Source organism: Desmodus rotundus, chromosome 6 (assembly GCF_022682495.2).
Source record: "Desmodus rotundus isolate HL8 chromosome 6, HLdesRot8A.1, whole genome shotgun sequence".
Classification (NCBI taxonomy): domain Eukaryota; kingdom Metazoa; phylum Chordata; class Mammalia; order Chiroptera; family Phyllostomidae; genus Desmodus; species Desmodus rotundus.
Window position 1 is genome coordinate 112,426,946 of NC_071392.1, and position 19,837 is coordinate 112,446,782.

General features: G+C 44.4%; 1 protein-coding gene across 2 annotated transcripts in view; it reads left to right on the forward strand.

Moving 5' to 3' along the window:
• The window catches only part of TRPC4AP (transient receptor potential cation channel subfamily C member 4 associated protein), a 75,191-nt gene that overhangs the window by 43,996 nt on the left and 11,358 nt on the right, over positions 1–19,837 (forward strand). The window contains exons 8-11 of one of the 2 annotated variants that reach the window (XM_053926164.1): positions 5,994–6,179; positions 12,401–12,543; positions 16,964–17,095; positions 18,888–18,946. In XM_053926164.1, coding sequence (XP_053782139.1) covers positions 5,994–6,179; positions 12,401–12,543; positions 16,964–17,095; positions 18,888–18,946 — 520 coding nt within the window. Of the gene's footprint in view, positions 1–5,993; positions 6,180–12,376; positions 12,544–16,963; positions 17,096–18,887; positions 18,947–19,837 lie in introns of both variants that reach the window. The other variant, XM_053926163.2, reaches the window with a different exon arrangement.

The following is a 19,837-nucleotide window of genomic DNA, read 5'->3' on the forward strand; positions in this document are numbered from 1 at the left end:
TTGAATCCCAGTAAACGAATACTTTTAAATGGAGGTATGGATAGTAGTCAGCTCCGGCCACCACAACAAGATTCCAGAGACTGGGTGGCTTAAAAACAGAAATTCATTTTCTCACAGTTCTGGAGGCTAGAGATCAAGATCAAGGTGCCATCAGTGCTGGTTTCTGGTGAGGCCTCTCTTGTAGATAGCCACCTCTCACTATGTCCCATGTGGCCTTTCCTCTCTGCGTGCACAGAGAGATCTCTGGTGTCTCTTCCTCTTATATAAAGACATTGGTCCTGTTGGATTAAGTCCCCACACCTATGACCTCATTTAATTTCCCCCCTAAAGGCTCCGTCTCAAAATACAGTCATATTGTAGATTAGGGCTTTCGGTATATGGATTCTGGAAGGGGGCGGGGAAGACACACAATTTAGTCCATAATGGTTTAAAAAACTAAAGCATGTAGAATGCTGCCAGACATTTTTTTTTCCCGATATACTGCAACTCCGAGCTAGTTTTCTTGCCCAGCAAAATAATGCTTTATCCTGTCTTCTTGGAGCATAGATAATTAAAATGTTAGATCCCTTTTTAGGATTCTCAGAACTACTAGTTGTCCTTCTGGCGATTCAGATGGGAACAAATGGCTCCATCTGGGGGGAAAATCATTCAGGATTTTAGAGATATAGATGAAGCCACAGGGCCAGATAATTATCAGTTTATAGGTGACTCCAAGCCAAGAGGGGCTGATTTATGCAACACCTGAGCTAGGGTGGAATTCGGAATCATCTTAGATAACTGGAAAGCAGGGCCTTTCCTGTGACAGGAAAATGTATTTGGGAAACACTGGTGTTTTAACAAATAAGAAGACAGAACAGGCCTGCTTTTGCAGAAATTCTCGGAAATAGTGGGTGTTCTAGTTGTCAGCCAGTTTAATATTAACCGGCAGTGTGTCAGAGCTCCTGATAAGGCTGTGAGAATACAAAGACTGCGGTGCTGGGGTGCCAGGCCCCTGAGACTGTATGTGAATTGGTGAATATAATCGAGCCACCGGTTTTTTTGCATGGGAGGGAGGGGAGTCCATTGTTTTCATCAGCTTTTCAAGAGATGAATGACTCAAAAAGCTTGGGAATCTGGTGGGAGTCAGTCTCAGTCACATCGGCAGGGCTGTTGTTCAATGTGAAGGGTTTGAACACTAGGTCTTAGGAACTGTCTTGTGAGAAAAAGCTAAAGAAACTGGAGAAAAGAAATGACAATTTTCATGTAGAATCCAATCTCATTTATTTATTTTTGGGAAAAAGTAATATATATCTAAGGTTTAAAAAATTCATAAGTTACACAAGGAACAGCAGGTGTATAGTAGAAAGTTTGTTTCCCTCCCCATGGTAACCTATTACCGCTTTTTCATGTGTCCGTCAGTCACATTGCCCAGTTGTGGCGGGTAGAGGAACGGGAGAGATTGGCTCCTCCCTGCTTGTACAGACAGTAAGGTAAAATAGGCATCCTTCTGCCCCTGACTTTTAACTTTATCTTGCAAAGTATTCCATTCCAGTACATTTGGAAGTATCCGATTCCTAGTTACAGCTACATAGTATTCCTTTATTGGAGCATACCACAGTTTGTCTAGTTCCCTGTTGGTGGAAATGTGGTTCGGTTCAAGTGTTTGTCCCTACAGATAGCAACCTTGTGCATGGAACATGACGTGCAGGATATTTGCTTTCTGAATTTTGATAGATTCTGACAAACCAAACTTCCAAGGAAATGACTGCTTCGTCTTCCCACTCTGTATACTCTTCCCAGTTCAGGGGCTTTGTAAACTGATAAGTAAAAATGGTTATCTTAAAAAAATACAGTAAATATTAAATTTTTTTAAACCCCCCAAACCAAAAAAAGCTATCTCTTTATTTTTTTATTAAGGTGAAAGTAACATAAAATTAACCATTTACAATGAACAATTTGGTGGTCTTTACTACATTTACAGTTTGTGCATGTAATACATGTAATGGGCATTTACATTTGTCTGTCTAGTTCCAAAAGTTTCATCACTCTAAAAAGAAACCCCATATACAGTTGTCTCCTGGTTTCCTCAACTCTTGGCAATCACCTGCTTTCTGTCTGTGGATTCACCTATTCTGGATACTTCATAGAAATGGAGTCATGTATTGTGTGACCTTTTGTATCATGTATCATGCTTCTTTTACTTAGCATGATGCCTTTCACTGTAGCATGTCACTCCTTCATTCCTTTTTATGGCTGAATAATACTCGTATGTATATACTACAGTTTGCTTATCCATTTGTTGATAGGCATTTGGGTGGTTTCTACCTTTTAGCTGTTGTGAATAGTGCTGCTGTGAACATGCGTATACATGTATTTGTTTGAAAACCTGTTTTCATTTGTTTTGGGTATATAATAAGGAGTGGAATTGCTGGATCACAGGATAATTCTATGGTTAACTTTTTTTTTAATTCCTTTTTTATTATTTTTTTTTAGTTTTTTTTAATTTTAATTTTTATTTTTTAATATATTTATTGATTATGCTATTACAGTTGTCCCATTTATTGTATTTTTTCCATTACCATTTATCCCCCCTCTGTGTTTAACCGAGGAAAAGTTAATTTGTAGTTTTAAATCACTTTTTTAAAAAAAATGAGGTCAAACTTTTTTTTCTTATCCTCACCTAAGGACATGCTTTTTTTAAAAATATATTTTATTGATTATGCTATTACAGTTGTCCCATTTCCCCCCCTTCATCCCCCTCCTCCCTGCCCACCCCCTCCCTCCCACATTCCCCCCTTTAGTTCATGTCCATGGGTCATACATATAAGTTCTTTGGCTTCTACATTTCCTGTACTATTCTTACCCTCCCCCTGTCTATTTTCTACCTACCATTTATGCTACTTATTCTCTGTACCTTCCCCCTTCTCTCCCCCTCCCCCTCCCCTGTTGATAACCCTCCATGTGATCTCCATTCTGTGGTTCTGTTCCTCTTCTAGTTGTTTGCTTAGTTTGCTTTTGTTTTTGTTTTAGGTGTGGTTGTTAATAACTGTGAGTTTGCTATCATTTTTACTGCTCATATTTTTTATCTTCTTTTTCTTAGATAAATCCCTTTAACATTTCATATAATAAGGGCTTGGTGATGATGAACTTCTTTAACTTGACCTTATCTGAGAAGCACTTTATCTGCCCTTCCATTCTAAATGAAAGCTTTGCTGGATAGAGCAATCTTGGATGTAGGTCCTTGCCTTTCATGACTTGGAATACTTCTTTCCAGCCCCTTCTTGCCTGTAAGGTCTCTTTTGAGAAATCAGCTGACAGTCTTATGGGAACTCCTTTGTAGGTAACTGTGTCCTTTTCTCTTGCTGCTTCTAAGATTCTCTCCTTCTGTTTAATCTTGGGTAATGTAATTATGATGTGCCTTGGTGTGTTCCTCCTTGGGTCCAGCTTCTTTGGGACTCTGAGCTTCCTGAACTTCCTGGAAGTCTGTTTCCTTTGCCAGCTTAAGGAAGTTCTCCTTCATTATTTTTTCCAGTAAGTTTTCCATTTCTGCCCACTGCCCGTCTCCGCCCCTCCTACTGGTCTGGATGAGTGTTTCTTCTTTATCTCCTTGGTTGTCAGACTTCCATACAGTTCGATTTTGTCAATTCTGGTTGTTTTTGTTTTTAAATTGTTGTTGTCCTTCTTTTGGTTGTGCGAGGAGGCACAGTGTGTCTGTCTACCTATGCCTCCATCTTAGCCAAAAGTCAGGATGTGCTTTCTGACTCCAGAAAGAGGGGAAGGGTGAGGGGGTGGGGAGGAGAAACAACAATGAAAGAGAGAAACATCAGTCGGTTGCCTTTTGTACGTGCCTGGAGCATACCAAACCCACAACCTAGGCATCTGCCCTGACCAGAAATCGAACCTGCAACCTTTGGATTTACGGGAGGACATTTGCAACCATGTGAGCCACACCTGTCAGGGCAGATCAAACATTATTTTATAGTCACTAATGTATAGCAGATAGAAAGAGGGGTAAGATTATTTATCTAACTCTGTGCTGGGAATGAATTTATATGACTTCATATAATCCTCCTAATTACTTTATTTTAGTTTATTTTAATTTTTAAAGAATTTTCTTTAATGTGTTTTTTCGAATTTTACTTTAAAATTTTTCTTTATGGGAAACTTCCCACATATGAAAATAGAGACATATATGACACATGTTAATGGTATAACGGTCCTCATTTACCTATCACCTAGCTCCCACAGTTGTCAACTGATGGCCTGTCTTTATCTCTACTGCCATTCACTTCTCCCTTCCTCACTCTGAATTATTTTGAAGCAAATCCCAGACATCATAAAATTTCACATATATATTTCAGTGTTTCTACAAGATAATGACTCTTTTTAAACATAACTCCAATACCATATTATACCCTTCTAAATTAATGATATCTTGATTTTTTAAGTAAAAACATAAATAGTGATATCTTGATATTATGAACTATGTAGGTATGTATTAATCTTGAATTAGATGACATATTTGTATGGCTCAAAAAAATCTGCAGATTCAAATGTTCATTGAAAAGTTTCCCTCCTACTCTATTCCCATTGGCCTAATTCTCTTTGCCCTTGGCGGCCACTGTTTTCTGTCTTTCCTGGAAGATTAATGCACACACAAGAAAACACGTGCAGATGTTAGCCTGTTTTAAAGGTTAAATGATGTAGCCAAGATTTGAGCCCAGATTTCCCTACCTTCAAAGCTTACAGTGTTCTCTTATGCTGCTCAGGGGTTATGCTGATTATTTAGTTTCTAAATTTACCCCCCGCAAAACGACCAAAAACAGCTCATCTTTTATTTTCCTGTTTGCTACAGGAAAATCAAACTATAGATGAGTAGTTTTAAAAGAAGCATTTATATTCTCTTCTACTCAGAAACAGCCACAATAAATACCTTAGTACATATCTTCTCATTCTTTGTGTGTATATTATGTAGATATTTTAAAGAAACAAAGTTTTAAATTTTTTAAGAAAAAGGGCCTAGCTGTGTGGCTCAGTCGGTTGGAGCATTGTTCCGTGAACCGAAATGGTTTGATTCCTGGTCAGGGCACATGCCTAGGTTGCGGTTCAGTCCCCCTTTGGAGCGTATACAGGAGGTAACCAGTCAGTGTTTCTCTCTCACATCGATTTTCTCTCTCTAAAATCAATCAGTAATTTTTAAAAAAATAAGAAATGGGCCTAAAGCAATACTGTTTAAGTAACTATTAAGCATCCTTTTGTAAGTGAATTTAAACATCTTTTGAAGTCACTGTATAAAGAGGTATGTGTCATTTTTCTGAAGTGTCTGTGTTATATTACACAGTTTGGACATGTCACATTTACTCAATATACTATTAATGAACATGCAGCTGTTTCCACCATTTTGTTATTATAGAAACTGCGCCAATGAATATCTGTATACGGCTATCTTTGTATATGTAACTGTTTATTTCCTTATGGTAAGTTTCCAGAAATGGACCTCCTGGCTCAGAGACAAACAGATTAAAGGCATAAGCTATTCTGATTTATATTCCCACCAGTTGATATAAGAGAGCCTGTTTCTCTGCACTTGCTAAAATTGATGTTTCTATAACTTTTATTACTCTTTTACCTTTGTTTGGCCTTTCATTTTGTTTTATTTTTTATTGTTCAATTACAATTGTCCGCAGTTTTCTCCCATTACTCTCCCCTGCCCTACCCACCCCTCACCTCCCACCTTCAGTCCTCCCCCCACCCTGTTGTCCTTGGCCATGGGTCCTTTATGCGTGTTCCTTGACTTGACCCTTCTCCTTCTTTCCCCTGTTGTCCCCCTCCCCCTTTCCCTCTGGTTTGTTCTTTATTTCCTGGCCTTTAATTTTAAAGGGAAGCTCTGGCTAACTAGTCACTATCAGGTTAGAAATCGTTCCTGTTGTGCAGGTGAGGAGTAGGTTGTTTGTTGAGGATTTTAGAGCTGGTCTCTGTTTTGAAAATGCCCTCTTTTGTTCTCTCCTTGGCAGCGGCCCTTCTCAGCATCCCTGGCTTTGTCGAACGGCTTTGCAAGCTGGCAACTCGAAAGGTATCCGAGTCAACGGGCACAGCCAGCTTCCTGCAGGAGTTGGAGGAGTGGTACACGTGGCTCGACAACGCTTTGGTGCTGGATGCCCTGATGCGAGTGGCTAATGAGGAATCGGAGCACAGTCAAGGTACTTGCAGTCGGTCTCCTGGGAGGTGGGGCACCCTCCCGTGGACTCCTGGAGCCATTCTTGGCCTCTTTTCCAAGGAGGATAAATTGAAATTTGCTCAAAGTAGAATTTTCCCTCAGGGAATCCTAGATCATGATTGTTAGGATTCTTTTGATAGCTAATTACAGAAACTTCTTTGAACTCCCTCAGGTCTAAGGGGACCTGACTGGAGGGAATAGGGCTTTGCTGCGCAATCCGAGAGACTGTCTGGGGCCAATAACCAGAGCATTCTTAGGAACCTAGAGAGTTCTTGTGCTCTCTCTTCTTTAGTCTTCTCTTTTCTCTTCTCTGGTGGGTAGGCTGCTTCATAAGTGTGTAGGATCCTAGTGTCGGCTCCAGCCACCTGGTGAAGGACTCTGGCTCGTCTTGGGTCAGTTGCCCAACCCTGAAGCATTTGCGTGGCCAGCAGGGTGGGGTCAGATTGTACAAACCCAGGAATTCTCGCTGTAATCATGCCGATAAAGTTGAAGGGAGGAGATGCTGGGATGGCAGTGTGCAGAGCTCTGTAGACTTGCTACCCCAGTGAAACTATAAATAAAACTGGTGCTGGCTTTGGTAGCACATAGACTAAAACTAGAAACAAAACTTAATGGCAAAAACAATAGCTCTGACCTGTGCGGTTCAGTTGGTTGGGCGTTGTCCGCAAAGTAAAATACTGCTGGTTTGATTCCTGGTCAGGTCACATGCCTGGGTTGCAGGTTCAGTCCCTGGTCGGGGCACATGTGAGAGGCACCGATCCATGTATCTCTCGCACATCCATGTTTCTCTCCCTCTCTTTCTCCCTCCCTTCCCCCTCTCTAAAAATAAATAAATAAAATCTTTTTAAAAAGTGACAAAAATCATTTATGTAAAGTCTGTAGAAATTGTTCTAAGCATACAGCAAATGAAACATTTCTTCAAGGAAATCTACTAAAAGTCAGTAAGAACAGTGAGAGTCTGTGACAGTAGACGTTATTCGTCATGGAGTTCCACTCTGGGCAGGTGTGGCCAGAAGGACCGCATTCCCTCAGCTGGCAAAAAAGGAATCTGGTATCTCACTGGGAGGGGCAGACTGCCAACATCGTAACCCCCTCCGTCTCCAAGGTGAAGGGGCTGAATTCTTGACTGAGTATGGCCACGGAGTCAGGGACTCCTTTCTTCCTCCCAACTTTTTTGAGATTGACATGTAACATTGTAAGTTTAAAGTGTGCAGTGTGTTGATTTGATATATTTATATATTGTAGAATGATTACCACCACAGTCTTAGCTAACACCTCCATCCCATCACATAATTACCGTTTCCTTTTTCTGGTGAGAACATTTAAGATTTACTCTCTAAGCAACATTCATGAGTATATGATACAGTGTTATTAGCTGTAGTCATCGTACTATACATTGGATCCGCAGAACTTGTTAATCTTATAACTAAAAGATTGTACCCTTTGACCAGTAGCTCCCCACTTCCCCAGTCCCTGGTAACCACCTCTCTGCTTCTCTTTGGATTCTACATGTAAATACCATGTGGTCATTCTATGTATTTCTTTGACTTACTTCACTTAGCATAATGCAAAGGCTCCTTTCCTCTACCCACCTCCATACTACACTCGTAGCATGGAAGCTTTACTCCAGGCCTGGCAGGCCAAGAATTCTTTGCTTCTTATCTCTCTGTACTCAGCTGAGTAGGACGGAGGTTCCGTACACAGAGAGAAGACTAGAAGTTACCAATCCACTTGAAGTAGTAACACCAAGAACTTGCCAGGGGGAGAGGTACTAGGTTAGAACAGAATGTGAGAAGTTGGAATCTAAGGGCATTCTCATAACAGTGTTAAGCAAACACTTAACACTAGATTTTGGTGTTAAGCAAATAAATGGAGGCTGTTAGCTCTTTTTGAGAATAAAAAGCCAAACCCTGTACTAGCTAGTTTACCAGAAAGAACCAGGGAGAGAGCCAGATAAGAAGAGTCCTTCTAAGATCAAAACAAACCTTATACTCAAAAACTACTCCTGCCCAAATTTAATTGAATCAGACTTTGGAGTAGTTCATGCCTCAGGGCGTTGTCCAAAATTGTAGAGCATTCAGCCAGTAATTAGGGGAGCCTGACAGCTGAGTTGCATACCAGATGAGGCAGAATGCTTGACAGAACGGTCAGAAAAAGAACCAGTTAAAGAAGGTTCTGCGAAAATACTGTCAGCCAGGGAGACTATGCTCGATCCCAAGGCTGCACCAGGGCCTCACCAGTCCCTTAGAGAGAGAGAGACTTTTCTGAACTGGGCCGGCCTGGTCACTAAACAAGCAGGAAAACAACGGCAGGCCCTGAAGGGAAGAGGCAGAATCAGTGCTACAGTATTTTCCTGTAATGTCTACTTCTTAACAAAAACTAAGGAACATACCATAACAAACCAACCAACCAAAAAAAACCCCCCCACAAAGTATGACCCATACACAGGAGAACGCAGTTAACAGAAATTGTCTATGAAAAAACCCAGATACCACTTAATACAAAAGAAAGCACGAAAGGACAAGTAAAGGAATTTAAAAAACACATGAGGTAGAAAACAAAAAGTAAAAAGGCAGAAGTAAATCCAACTTTGTCAATAACATTAAATGTGGATTGATTAAACAGTTCATTCAAAAGACAGATTGTCACATTGAATTAAAAAATGTATATATCCAATTAGATACAGCCTCCAGGAGACATACCTTCTATTCCAAGATAGAAATAGCTTGAAAGTAAAGTATATAAAAAGAAGTATCATGCAAAGAGCAACCATAAGAAAGTTGGGGTGGCTGTACTAAAAGAGACCGAGATAAAATGGGACCTTTTATAGTAATAAGAGGGTAAATCTATTGAGAAGGTATGTTATAAAAACATATATGCATCTAACAACAGAGCCCTCAAAAATAAATGAAGCACAATCTAGCAGATTTGAAGAGAAATAGGCAATTCAGTAATGATAGTTGCAGACTTTAATATCCCATTTTCGATAATGGGTAAGACAACTCTACAGAAGATCGATCAACAAGGAAATAGAAGACTTGGAGAGTACTATAAGCCAGCTAGACTTAACAGATACACATATAGAACTCTCCACCCAACAACACATTCTTGTGTTACCCCGAATATCACGTTACCCAGGAATTCCATTCCTGCCTGTACCCAAGAGAAATGAAAACACGTTTACCAAAAAACTTACACACGAATGTGCACAGCAACATATTTGTAATAGGCAAAATACAGAAACTATCCAAGTGTCCATCAACTGCTGAGTGAATAACAGTGTGGTATACAATAGAATATTGTTCAGCAATTGAAAAAATGAAATACTGCCCTGGCTGGTGTGGCTCAGTAGATTGAGCGCCAGCCTGAGAAACAAAGAGTTGCCAGTTCAATTCCCAGTCACTGCACATGCCAGTAGGGGACGCTCGAAAGGCAACCACACTTTGATGTTTCTCTCTCACTCTTCCTCCTTCCCCTTTCTAAAAATAAATAAAATCTTTTTTAAAAAATAAAATGAAATACTGATGCATGGTACAACTGAACGAACCTGGAAAACACTGTGCTGAGGGAAAGGAGCTGACAAAAGAAAACGTATTGCATGATTCCATGTATATGAAATGTCCTGACTGGGGACACCATGGAGACAGAAGGTAGTTTCATGGATGCCTGGGGCTGATGAGGTGGTGGGAAATGGCAACTGCCTGCTAATAAGTAGAGGATTTCTTTTGGGGGCCGTGAAAATGCTCTAAAATTGATTGTGTTGATAGCTGCTTAGCTCTGAATATACTAAAACCCTCTGAGCCATACACTTTAAATGGGTGAATTTAGAGTATGTGAATTATAGGTCAAACCTGTTTTAAAAGAGAGAGAGAGAGTATGCCTCACAGTGCGGTACAGACGTAGGGATGGTGGAGGCCACTTGAATCAGTTTAGTGGAGCTGAAGAGATCTGGGGGGGAAGTGCAGGCCCCTTAATCTAGTTTTCCCATCCTCATCCTTGGGGACTTACCTTGTTGCTGAGCTCTGGCCATTGCTTTGGGGACTGTGTTTCGTGGAAACACCTATCCTAGAGGTCCTTGTCAGGCCTGTGCACACCAGGCACCAAAGGTTGGCAGCGACTCAGGGAAGAGCCTGAGCTGCCTGCGTCTCACTCTCACATGTTTATCACCGAGAAGGGCTTGTGGCCATGGGCTGTACCTGCTCCTTCCTGAGACACCCTCTCCTGCAGTCCCCCCAGGAGCCCCTGTGCTCGGTGACGAGGACACCGAGGCCCTCAGGGCCCCACAAGTATGCAGCAGGGGCAGGATTTTCTACATGATAGCTCTCTAGCGTCCTTCCACGGATCACTGGACTTTTAAATTGTTCTGGGAGCTGGGCCGATGAATCCCAACGTAGAAGTTGGTGATTTTTCTCCCAACCTTCAGGAAAATACATGGAAAAAAATAGAATTTTCTCAATTAAATTTTCTCCAGTAAATTTTTCCTCAGTCTTTGTACACTATAACTTTAGTTGTCATTAAGAGCTTGCAGATGAAGAAGAAAACACAAATAACAAGTAAGCATTATCAGAAAAAACTCAGAGTTAGTGTCTTTATTTCTATTTAACATACATGTTGCTGCGTGTGCCAGGCATTGTTTAAAGTACTTCCAGCACAGTGAACCCTTTCATCTTTGCATTATTGGTAAGAGAGAAGTACTATTGCTGTTATCCCTACTTTACAGATGAGGATTGACACGGGAGCTTCGCGACATCAGCAAGTTTACCCAACTAGTGAATGGTAGAGCTCGGGTTCACACTCAGCAGTCGGGCCTTGTAGTCTGGCCTTAACTACTCTTTCAGCACCTCACAGTCATCCTTCATCCAGCAACTGGTATTCTTCCAGAGGTGTGATTTTGTATTAGTGACGCAACATGGCTAGAAAAACTAGTTCCAGTCTGCAGGGTGGAATAAGTTAGCTTCTTGTATCTGATAACCAGCATGCAGAAATCACCGTGCATGCTCCTTTCCTGGATGTATGTGATAACCACTGCTCTGCACCATGAGTTTTCCCGGCCTTTGTAAAAAGCCTCTGGGACAGCACTTCCAATAGGATCGTGAAAGTGCCTCGATAGTACTGACTCGCCTTTTCATTTGTAAAATGAGGGGCACTGAGGGGACGTAACTCCTAAGGTTTCCTGACTCTGAGCAGTGACCTTTGAAAATGATAGGGACCTAAGAGTGAGTCTTCCCAAGGATCAGGTGCTGGGCTTTTCCTGTGTTCTCATTCAGCCCTCGTAGTAACCCCAGCCACCCACTGGGCCACTGCTGTCATTGCCAGTGTACAGAGCAGTCCGTTGCCTAGTGTGGCGGTTACTTGCCAGCCTGCAAGTTGTAATTCCAGAGCCCTCAGTCTCCACCACTCTGCTGTGCTGCCTTCTGAACACGACACTCCTCTGTGGCCTGCATGACCCATGGAGACTTTCTGTTAATTCGGTAAAAGGATAAATGAGATGGTTCACTAAAGCCCGGATACAGTGCCTGGCACCTGCCAAATGTCCCGTCACTGTTAGCTGCTGCAGTTGTTACTGACGATGAAATTGGGTAAAAGGAAAATCCGCCAGTAGATAATATGTTTATCTGCATCAGTAGTAGCAATTGTGATGCCTAGTCTGCCTTAGGAAGTTGAAACTTAGAAAAGTTTAGAAGGTTCTTCGAAAAACAACGTGAAAAAGTCTTCAAAAAGGACTCCTCCCGGTCTTTGAGCAGTGCCCCCTTGTGGAATCTAGGCAGAGGGACCAAGAACTCAGAGGGTCATTCGTGACCTGAAGAGAGTTTGACACAGTTTGCTGCTAGACACTAGTCTGGGCACTTTCCAGGGAGGGCGGGGCGGGGAGGAGCTGTCAGATGGTGGCATGAGAAAAGAACATGGGAAAAGGGATGGATCACGTTACTGCCTTGGCTGTGGCAGAATATTTTCAGTGTATGTTAGCATTGATGAGCTAAAACTACAGAGTCAATTTTTCTAAGTTTCTAAGCTTGCCTGGCCCCTGGAGGGAGTATTGTGCCTTTCAGAGTCTGTCAGGGACTCGGGGCCTAGTCTAACGGCCCTTCAACCTCAAGTCTATTCGGGGCAGGTTGGAGGGGCAGAAACATGCTTCCTCGCAAGCAGTGACTCAACCCTCTCTCCTGGTGGCTGTCTCAGCCTCCATTGTCTTCCCTCCTGCAGGGGCTTCTGAGGACAGTGGCCTGCCTCACACTTCGACTAGGACCCAGCTGCCTCAGTCAATGAAGATTATGCACGAGATCATGTACAAACTGGAAGTGCTCTATGTCCTCTGCGTGCTGCTGATGGGGCGTCAGCGAAACCAGGTGCGCCTCGCCCCCACATCTCAGAACAGGGAGTCTGGAGCGAGTGCTTCCTGGGTGTGTGTTGTGGTGTGCCAAGCACTCCTCCAGGCTGCCTCTCAGAAGGAGCCAGCAAAGTGTTGGGGAGGTTTTCCTTTTCTCTGTTTTACACATAAGGAAACCAGTCTGATTTCAGAGCTCAGTCTTTCTACTGTACTTTGCTGTGGGCAGCATCTGTAGGCAAAGCATTGGTGCCCAGGGCAGAGCAGGCAACTTAACCATGTTACTTGACCTTGTTAACATGAAGAATAAAGGGTCAGTTACTGGCGAGATGCCTGCTCTGTAGATGCACGGGTGGAGTAGCTGGTCTGATGAGGGCCTGGGGGGGGTGGACCAGCACCCAACCCCATGTAAAGTTATGAAAACTAGACAGCTACTGGGGGAACTCCAGGTGTGCCGGGGTTCCCTGAGCCTTCAGGTAGTTCCAGGAGGGAGGAGCAAGGGCCTATAGCCTACAGAGGGAGAAAGAGGCCTTTGGAAGTCAGCGTCATCGTCTTCAAAGGAGAGAAGTAGCCCTCTCCTGCTAGCTACGTAATTCTCCTAGGGATGGAACTAGGCGTGGGGAGGGGAGGCTGGGAGCTTAATGGTCCTTAAGCACCTTTTTTGATTCAGACACTGGACTGTTACAGCAGCTCTGTGTGAGATAGGTGCGATGATCCCTACTTTATAAGGGAGGAGCAATATTCAGTGGGATAAATAGGGAAAAACTCCCTGCAAAGGGGGACGTCTGGCATGGCTGTGTCCTGAGGAAAGTGAGGGAACCAGGCATGCCGACCCCTGTGGCAGCCTATCAGGTAGAGGGAGCAAGCCCCTGACGTGGGAGCATGCCTGGTGGGTTGGGAGACCAGTAAGGAAGCTGGGGTGTCAGTGGGGGTGTGCGATGTGGACTGAAAAGAAGGAGGAGAGGAGGGCTGCAGGGTTGCAGGAACCTATCTCACACAGAGCGGTTGTAACAGTCCAGTGTCTGAATCACCACCCCTCCCCTTAACTCACCCCCTCCCCATGCCTAGTTCCATCCCTAGGAGAACTGTGTGGCTAGCAGGAGAGGGCTACTTCTCTCCCTTGAACAAGATGGTGCATACTGCATGGGGCTTCCATAGGCCATGTTCAGGACTTTGGCATTTACTCTGAGTGAAACGGGAAGCCTTCCCTGTGGCTGCCGTGTGAAAGAGATGACAGTAGCTAGGACCTCCTGTTGTTGGTGGGAGCGGTGAGAAATGCTTGCGTTCTGGATCTGTTTTGAAGGTAGAATGTGTAGGGTTTGCTGCTGGAGAAAGAGTTGAGAATGACTTCCTTAATTCCTTGTTAGGTTTTTGACCTAAGTGAAGGGGGGGGATGGATTTGCCATTTACTGAGATGGTTAAGGAGGGTAAGGAGTGGAGGGGCAGCCTAGGGAAGAAGGTGAGTTCAGTTTGAACAAGTTAGGTCTGAGGTGTCTATTAGAATCAGCCCTGAATTACCTACACCTGGAGTTAGTGGAGCGGTCAGGATCAGAGGTATCACTTTGGGAGTTATCAGCATATGGTTGTTATTTAAAGAGCAGGGTCTCTTGCCCTGGCTGGTGTGGCTCAGTGGTTGAGTACCAGCCTACAAATTAAAGGGTTTACCAGCTCGATTCCCAGGCAGGGCACATGCCTGGGTTCCTGGTCAGGTCCTCAGTAGAGGGCGTGCAAGAGGCAACTACACATTGATGTTTCTCTCCTTTTCTCTCCCTCTCCCTTCCCCTCTCTAAAAAAGTAAATAAAATCTTAAACAACAACAAACCAGGATCTCACTGGGTGAGATCTCACCCTGACATCCATAGCATTGGGACTCCTTCCTTCAACATGGAATATATTTGTTTTTAAATATAATAGTCATAATGGCTTACGTGTGCTGAGTGCTTTTACTTTTTTGAGGCACTTTCGCACTTATCCATATTTGAATGGTCTTTAGTGAAACTATGACTATACCGCCGCTTCCTGGGTGGGGCCATCAGTGGGCCTGGGAATCCTGCCCCTTGAGAACCAGTGCCATGCTGGCTCATCCTCGTTGGCACAGTCGGTGTTTCCGGAGTTCCTACTGTGTGCCAGGCACTCTGGGCACATGGATTCACAGATCCCACCTAGACCAGGGTAGCAAGGGGAAGCGTTTCTCTGGCCAGGCCTAAGGCTCTCCAAGAGTGGCCTTATTGCGCATTTGGGCCAAGTCTGGACCAATCTTGGCTAAATTGAAATCACTAGACAGAATCGCTCCCCACATTCATAAACTCCATCCCTCTGATGCTAATGAATGTAATCAGTGTAGCAGACTTTTTTCTTAGCACGTCCTGTAAGTCAGGCCCTGAGCTTCCCCTGCATACCTCATTGAGTCCTTTCGGCAGTTCATTTCCCATCAAGGGACTCAAGCGCAGAGAAGAAAATTGCCCAGAGTCACAGAGTTTGTCAAATTCTAGTCTCCCACGGTAAGCGCATGCCGTGCTGGGCTGGGAAGGGGCAGGCTTTAGCGTTAGGACACCTGCGTTAGGGCGACATCTTTGCCACTGCCTTGCCCAGGTTCTGCCGAACTTCCCCTCCCCTTGTAAGACGGGAATGAATGAGCCCTGGTGCCGTGTCAGGTACTTACATACATTTTCCGACTTTGTTTACACGACAGTCCTGAGAAGAGGTAGTAAAAACTTCATGTTACGTTACGTGAATCATTAGTTTTAGTAGGGAAATAACTCATGTAGTTCTCTGTTAAAAGGTAGTTTGTATTAAAATGTGTATCAGTGAGGCCTTCCTCCTCTCTGATCCTGAACATTCTGGTTCTTCCACAAACATGTAATTTCATCAGTTATTAACATGTACATATATTCCCTGTGTATTTATACACAATGTATTCCTCTCATCTTTTAAAACATGATCAGTAATATAGCATGCACACACTCGCTTTATTATGTCACATCTTGGTGAGCGTTCAGTTCACTACACGGAAGAGACCTTGATTCTTTTCCGCTGTTGCTGTGTGCCCCACTGCATGGACACGCCAGTTTAGGCGGCTGTTCCCCACTGATGGAAGTATAGGCTAGGGCTGTGTTCTTGGTGTTGTAACTAGTGCTGCCCTGAGTAACTTTATACCTGTGCCAGTTAGTACTTATTAACATATGGATCTGCCTGGGAATAAGTTCCTAAAAGTGGAATTGCCGGTCACAGGGAGTACGCACTTGTCATTTTTAGAGGTGCTGCATGCTGTCCTCACTCTCCCCTGGCACTGGTACCCCCACCCCCGGCACTGTGGGGCTTGCCTGAGACCCCACTCACCAACGCAGTGTTAGGAAACTTCTCCTTTGCCAGTCTGAGAAAGTAAAAAGTTAGTTGTGATTTGAATTTCTCCTAATATTGTAAGTGAGGCTGAGCACTTTGCATATATTGAAGAACCTTTTATACTTTGCTGTTTGTATCCTTCACCCATTTTTTTCTGTAGGCTTGGTCTTTTGTTTTAAGAGAGCTGTAGGATTCCTTATAGAGGAAGTCAGCTTCTGCCTTTGTGTGACACAGGACTGTCAGGATGGTCCCAGTGGTTATATTTAACTTAGGACTTTGCTTATTGTGAGTTTTGCCATGCAGAATTTTAAAAGGTTTATGTGGTTGAATTCAACATCTTCTTTTTTGGCTTCTAGGTTTAGTATAATACTTTAGAAAGTCTTTTTCACTCTGATTTTTTTTTTAAGCCTTTGCATAGATTTTTATAGGATCTTTAGAGTTTCATTTTATTATATATTTATCTTGCCTCCAATTGAAATCCTACTATGAAGCACGGGGGGCATTTTTATTTTAATGATATGCAAAAGCAGGGAACAAATTAGAAAGGTTAAGGGACTTGCTTAAGGTTACAAAGTTTGAATGTGCAGAGTTGAGACAAACCCAGGGCCATCTGAATCTAAAACTCAGGGTCTTAAAAGAGGACCTGTTGCACGGTGTGACCCCTGGGATATTGTGAGGGTTGATGAGCAGAGTTAAAAAGTATGTAGTACTCCCCTGGCTGGTGTAGCTCAGTGGATTGAGTGCGGGCTGCGGACCAAACGGTCGCCAGTTCGATTCCCAGTCAGGGCACAAGCCTGGGTTGTGGGCCAGGTCCCCAGTATGGGGCGTGTGAGAGGCAACCACGCATTGATATTTCTCTTCTTCTCTTCCCCCTCTCTAAAAATGAATAAATAAAATCTTTAAAAAAAAAAAGTATGTAGTACTTTTAACTTTGTGTGTGGTGGGGGCAGGGAACGTGTGGGTGTTTCCTGTCAACCTCTGCACTCCCTATTGACTGTCGCTTTCTTTGTCCTGAAACTGTTGTTGTACCAGCACGAGGCTTTGTGAGATCTCTTTCTCACATTAGTCTTAAAATGCTTTTGCCCTCCTGCCCCATCCAGGTTCACAGAATGATTGCAGAGTTCAAGCTGATCCCCGGGCTTAATAATTTGTTCGACAAGCTGATTTGGAGGAAGCATTCAGCATCTGCCCTTGTCCTCCACGGTCACAACCAGAACTGCGACTGTAGCCCGGTGAGCAAGGGACCCCAGGGACAAATGGGCTTTACTTGCCAGCAGTAGTTGTTTCAAGACCTGCTCATGGCCCTTTGAAATCTCAGTCTTTGAGAGTAGAGCAGAAACTGGAAGTCATAACCTATGAATTCTATAATTGGAAGTCACCTTGGGGACAGATCTGACCCCACCCCTCCACCTGTGCAGGAGAGGCCCTCTTTGGGGGCGTCCAGCCAGCTTCCCTTTGTATGTCTCAGAGATGGGGCTCACTTCCCTCCAGGCAGGGCCACCCGTTCATTCTCTAACTGCAAGGATTTCCTCCTGCTGTGCTCTGCTGCACTGTAATTATATCCACTGATAGTTTTGCCATTGAGAACCACATACCACCAATGTTCTACATCCAGAAAAGTTTTTCAAATGCTTTATTTTTAAGGGGTGAAGGGCCCTCCTCTCTCTTGTCTCCATCACAGAGCCCTAGAGAGAGCTATCAACTGGGAGTCGGGGGGCCTGTTGTGCCACTCAGCTAGCTGGAAGAGCCTGAACGAGTCACTGAATCTCTGAGCCTCTGTTTATTGCAAAAGGAAGGTCACACTTCCTTGCCTCCTAGCCTCACAGGCCACATGGAGGCTGGGCCACCAGCATGAGAGGGAAAGTGCTCTGGGACCTTAAGTGCCACAGACTGTTAGGGCCTACTGCCATGGGTCCTTCTGGTCTCTGTGCTGCATGCTGAGGACTCTCCTCAGTGCCTTGTCTCCCAGTTTACCATTTTTCTCTCTAGCCGTGTCGCATTTGCCTTCCAGCCCATCCATTCACGGTTTTAACTTCAAGCGAATGTGTCTGTGTTTCTAGACATGCCATCTGGCTCTTTGTCAAAAACTACTTGGTGTTTGTTTATTCAAAGTATGTTAATGTTTTGTTCTGTTGCATTTTCTCTCTTTTTAATCATTTGTAACACACTTTTTGGGGGTCTCTTTTGGATTACTCTTAGGGTTCTGATACTTGTGTTTGAGTCTTCAGACTCATCTTAGGGTGGAGCTTTGCCTTGTGTTCTGCAGTGTTATGGAGAGGTCACCTTTAGGGGGCTTGTTTTCCCTGGGAGTACCTGTGTAGCCTGGGCCCTGGAAGTTTCTGTTTCTACAGAGCACCTTGCTTTCGTCTGCCAGCTACTTCTGGGGCTGCTGCGTCCCAGGGCAGGTTTCATGTTGAGTGTCTTGGCCCCATGGCTCTGGTACACAAGCCCAGGGTCCTGCTTCTCCCGGGGCTCTCCTTCAGCAGCACCCTGGCAGAGACAGGCTTCTTTGCCAGCTCTCTGGGCTGGTAGGTGGGGGTTTTCTAACCTTTCTTTCACCAAACGTAAACACGACCCAGGTTTTATACGGCCCGGCCTGCAGTTCTGTCTGGCCCCTGCAGGGCACTAAAATCCCAGCCCTGGCCTGAGCAAGTCTGCCTTCCCTTTTCCACTGGCAGCGCTCGTGCTCAGCGCCCTGAGCTCAGTCTTTCCTTTGTTTCCGAGTGCTGTGGGTTTTCCTTTCTTCCTTATGAACTTAGCCTCACGTTTAAAAGAATTTCAGTTAATTTTTAATCCAGTAGGTTGGTGTGTTTTTAGCAGGAAGAGTCCACCTTAGCTCAGTCTGCGGTTGGCCCAACGTGGAAGTCAGCAAAGGGTTCTCTGACTAACGAAAAGTCCTTGCTGTGTGTGAGGATGGGCTCAGAGGAGCAGAGTGACATGCCCGGCACTCACAGGCATGGAATGCTGCCCGTTTTTTTGGAATGCTGTGACTGTTTTTAACATCAAGGTGCACGTGTGTTTTAGGACATCACCTTGAAGATTCAGTTTTTGAGGCTTCTCCAGAGTTTCAGCGACCACCACGAGTAAGTACAAGCTGTCCCTGAAAGGAGAGTCGTTGCTCTGTCTTCTGTCCTCTCCTCGTCCCATCGCTCACCTCAGCCCAGGAGGAGGATCCCCACGTGCGGCTGTACTTCCTTGATACTGTTAATAAGAGCTGCCGTTTGTCCAGCCCTTCCTCTATGCCAGGCACTACCCCGAGCTTTCCCGCAGCCCTCACAGCCACCCTAGGAAGTGAGGGCGGAAGTTGTTAGGCCCTTACTACCCTTGGAGTCAGTACATCCCTCACATGTCTGTCCCTTTGAACCAGGCGTGGGCAGTCTGCCTGTTCACAGGGGCTGGCAGGAAATCCAGAGAGCAGAGTGGGCTGAGTATGTGTATATTGAACAGATGGAGTATTTCCACCTGCACTAGATGATGTGCTTGCTTATTTACTTACTTATTGAGGCGTGCTCTGCCCTCATTTCTTTTTCAGGAGAGGGAGTCTCTTCCATAAGGAAAACAGTGCAGGGAGAGTGACTGGCAGCCAGCCCCTGGCCATGGCAATGGGGAGCCAGTGGGGTGGGGACCTTGGTGAGCAGAAGTACCCCTGCCCACTGCTGGGGTACTGGAAACTCGGCCCACTGTGGAACAGTTTCTGAGTTTTTACCCCAGGGAAAGCTAGAAAGATTAATGTGAAAGGTCTGGCTTTTTAAATGTTAGTTTAAGTTCTTTTGAAACATTGTATTAGCTAACAGAACGTGCCTGAAGGCAAATGTGGCCCCAGGGCCTCCCTCCACTTTGCAACCTCTCTGGAAATCGCATCCACCGTCCTCTGTGAGAGCGTCTCTGTCTGGAGGCGTTAGGGAGCCTCCAGGGAGTGTGCGAACCTCTAAAAAATGGCTCCAGTGTGTTCTGAACATGTCCTTTTTCATTCT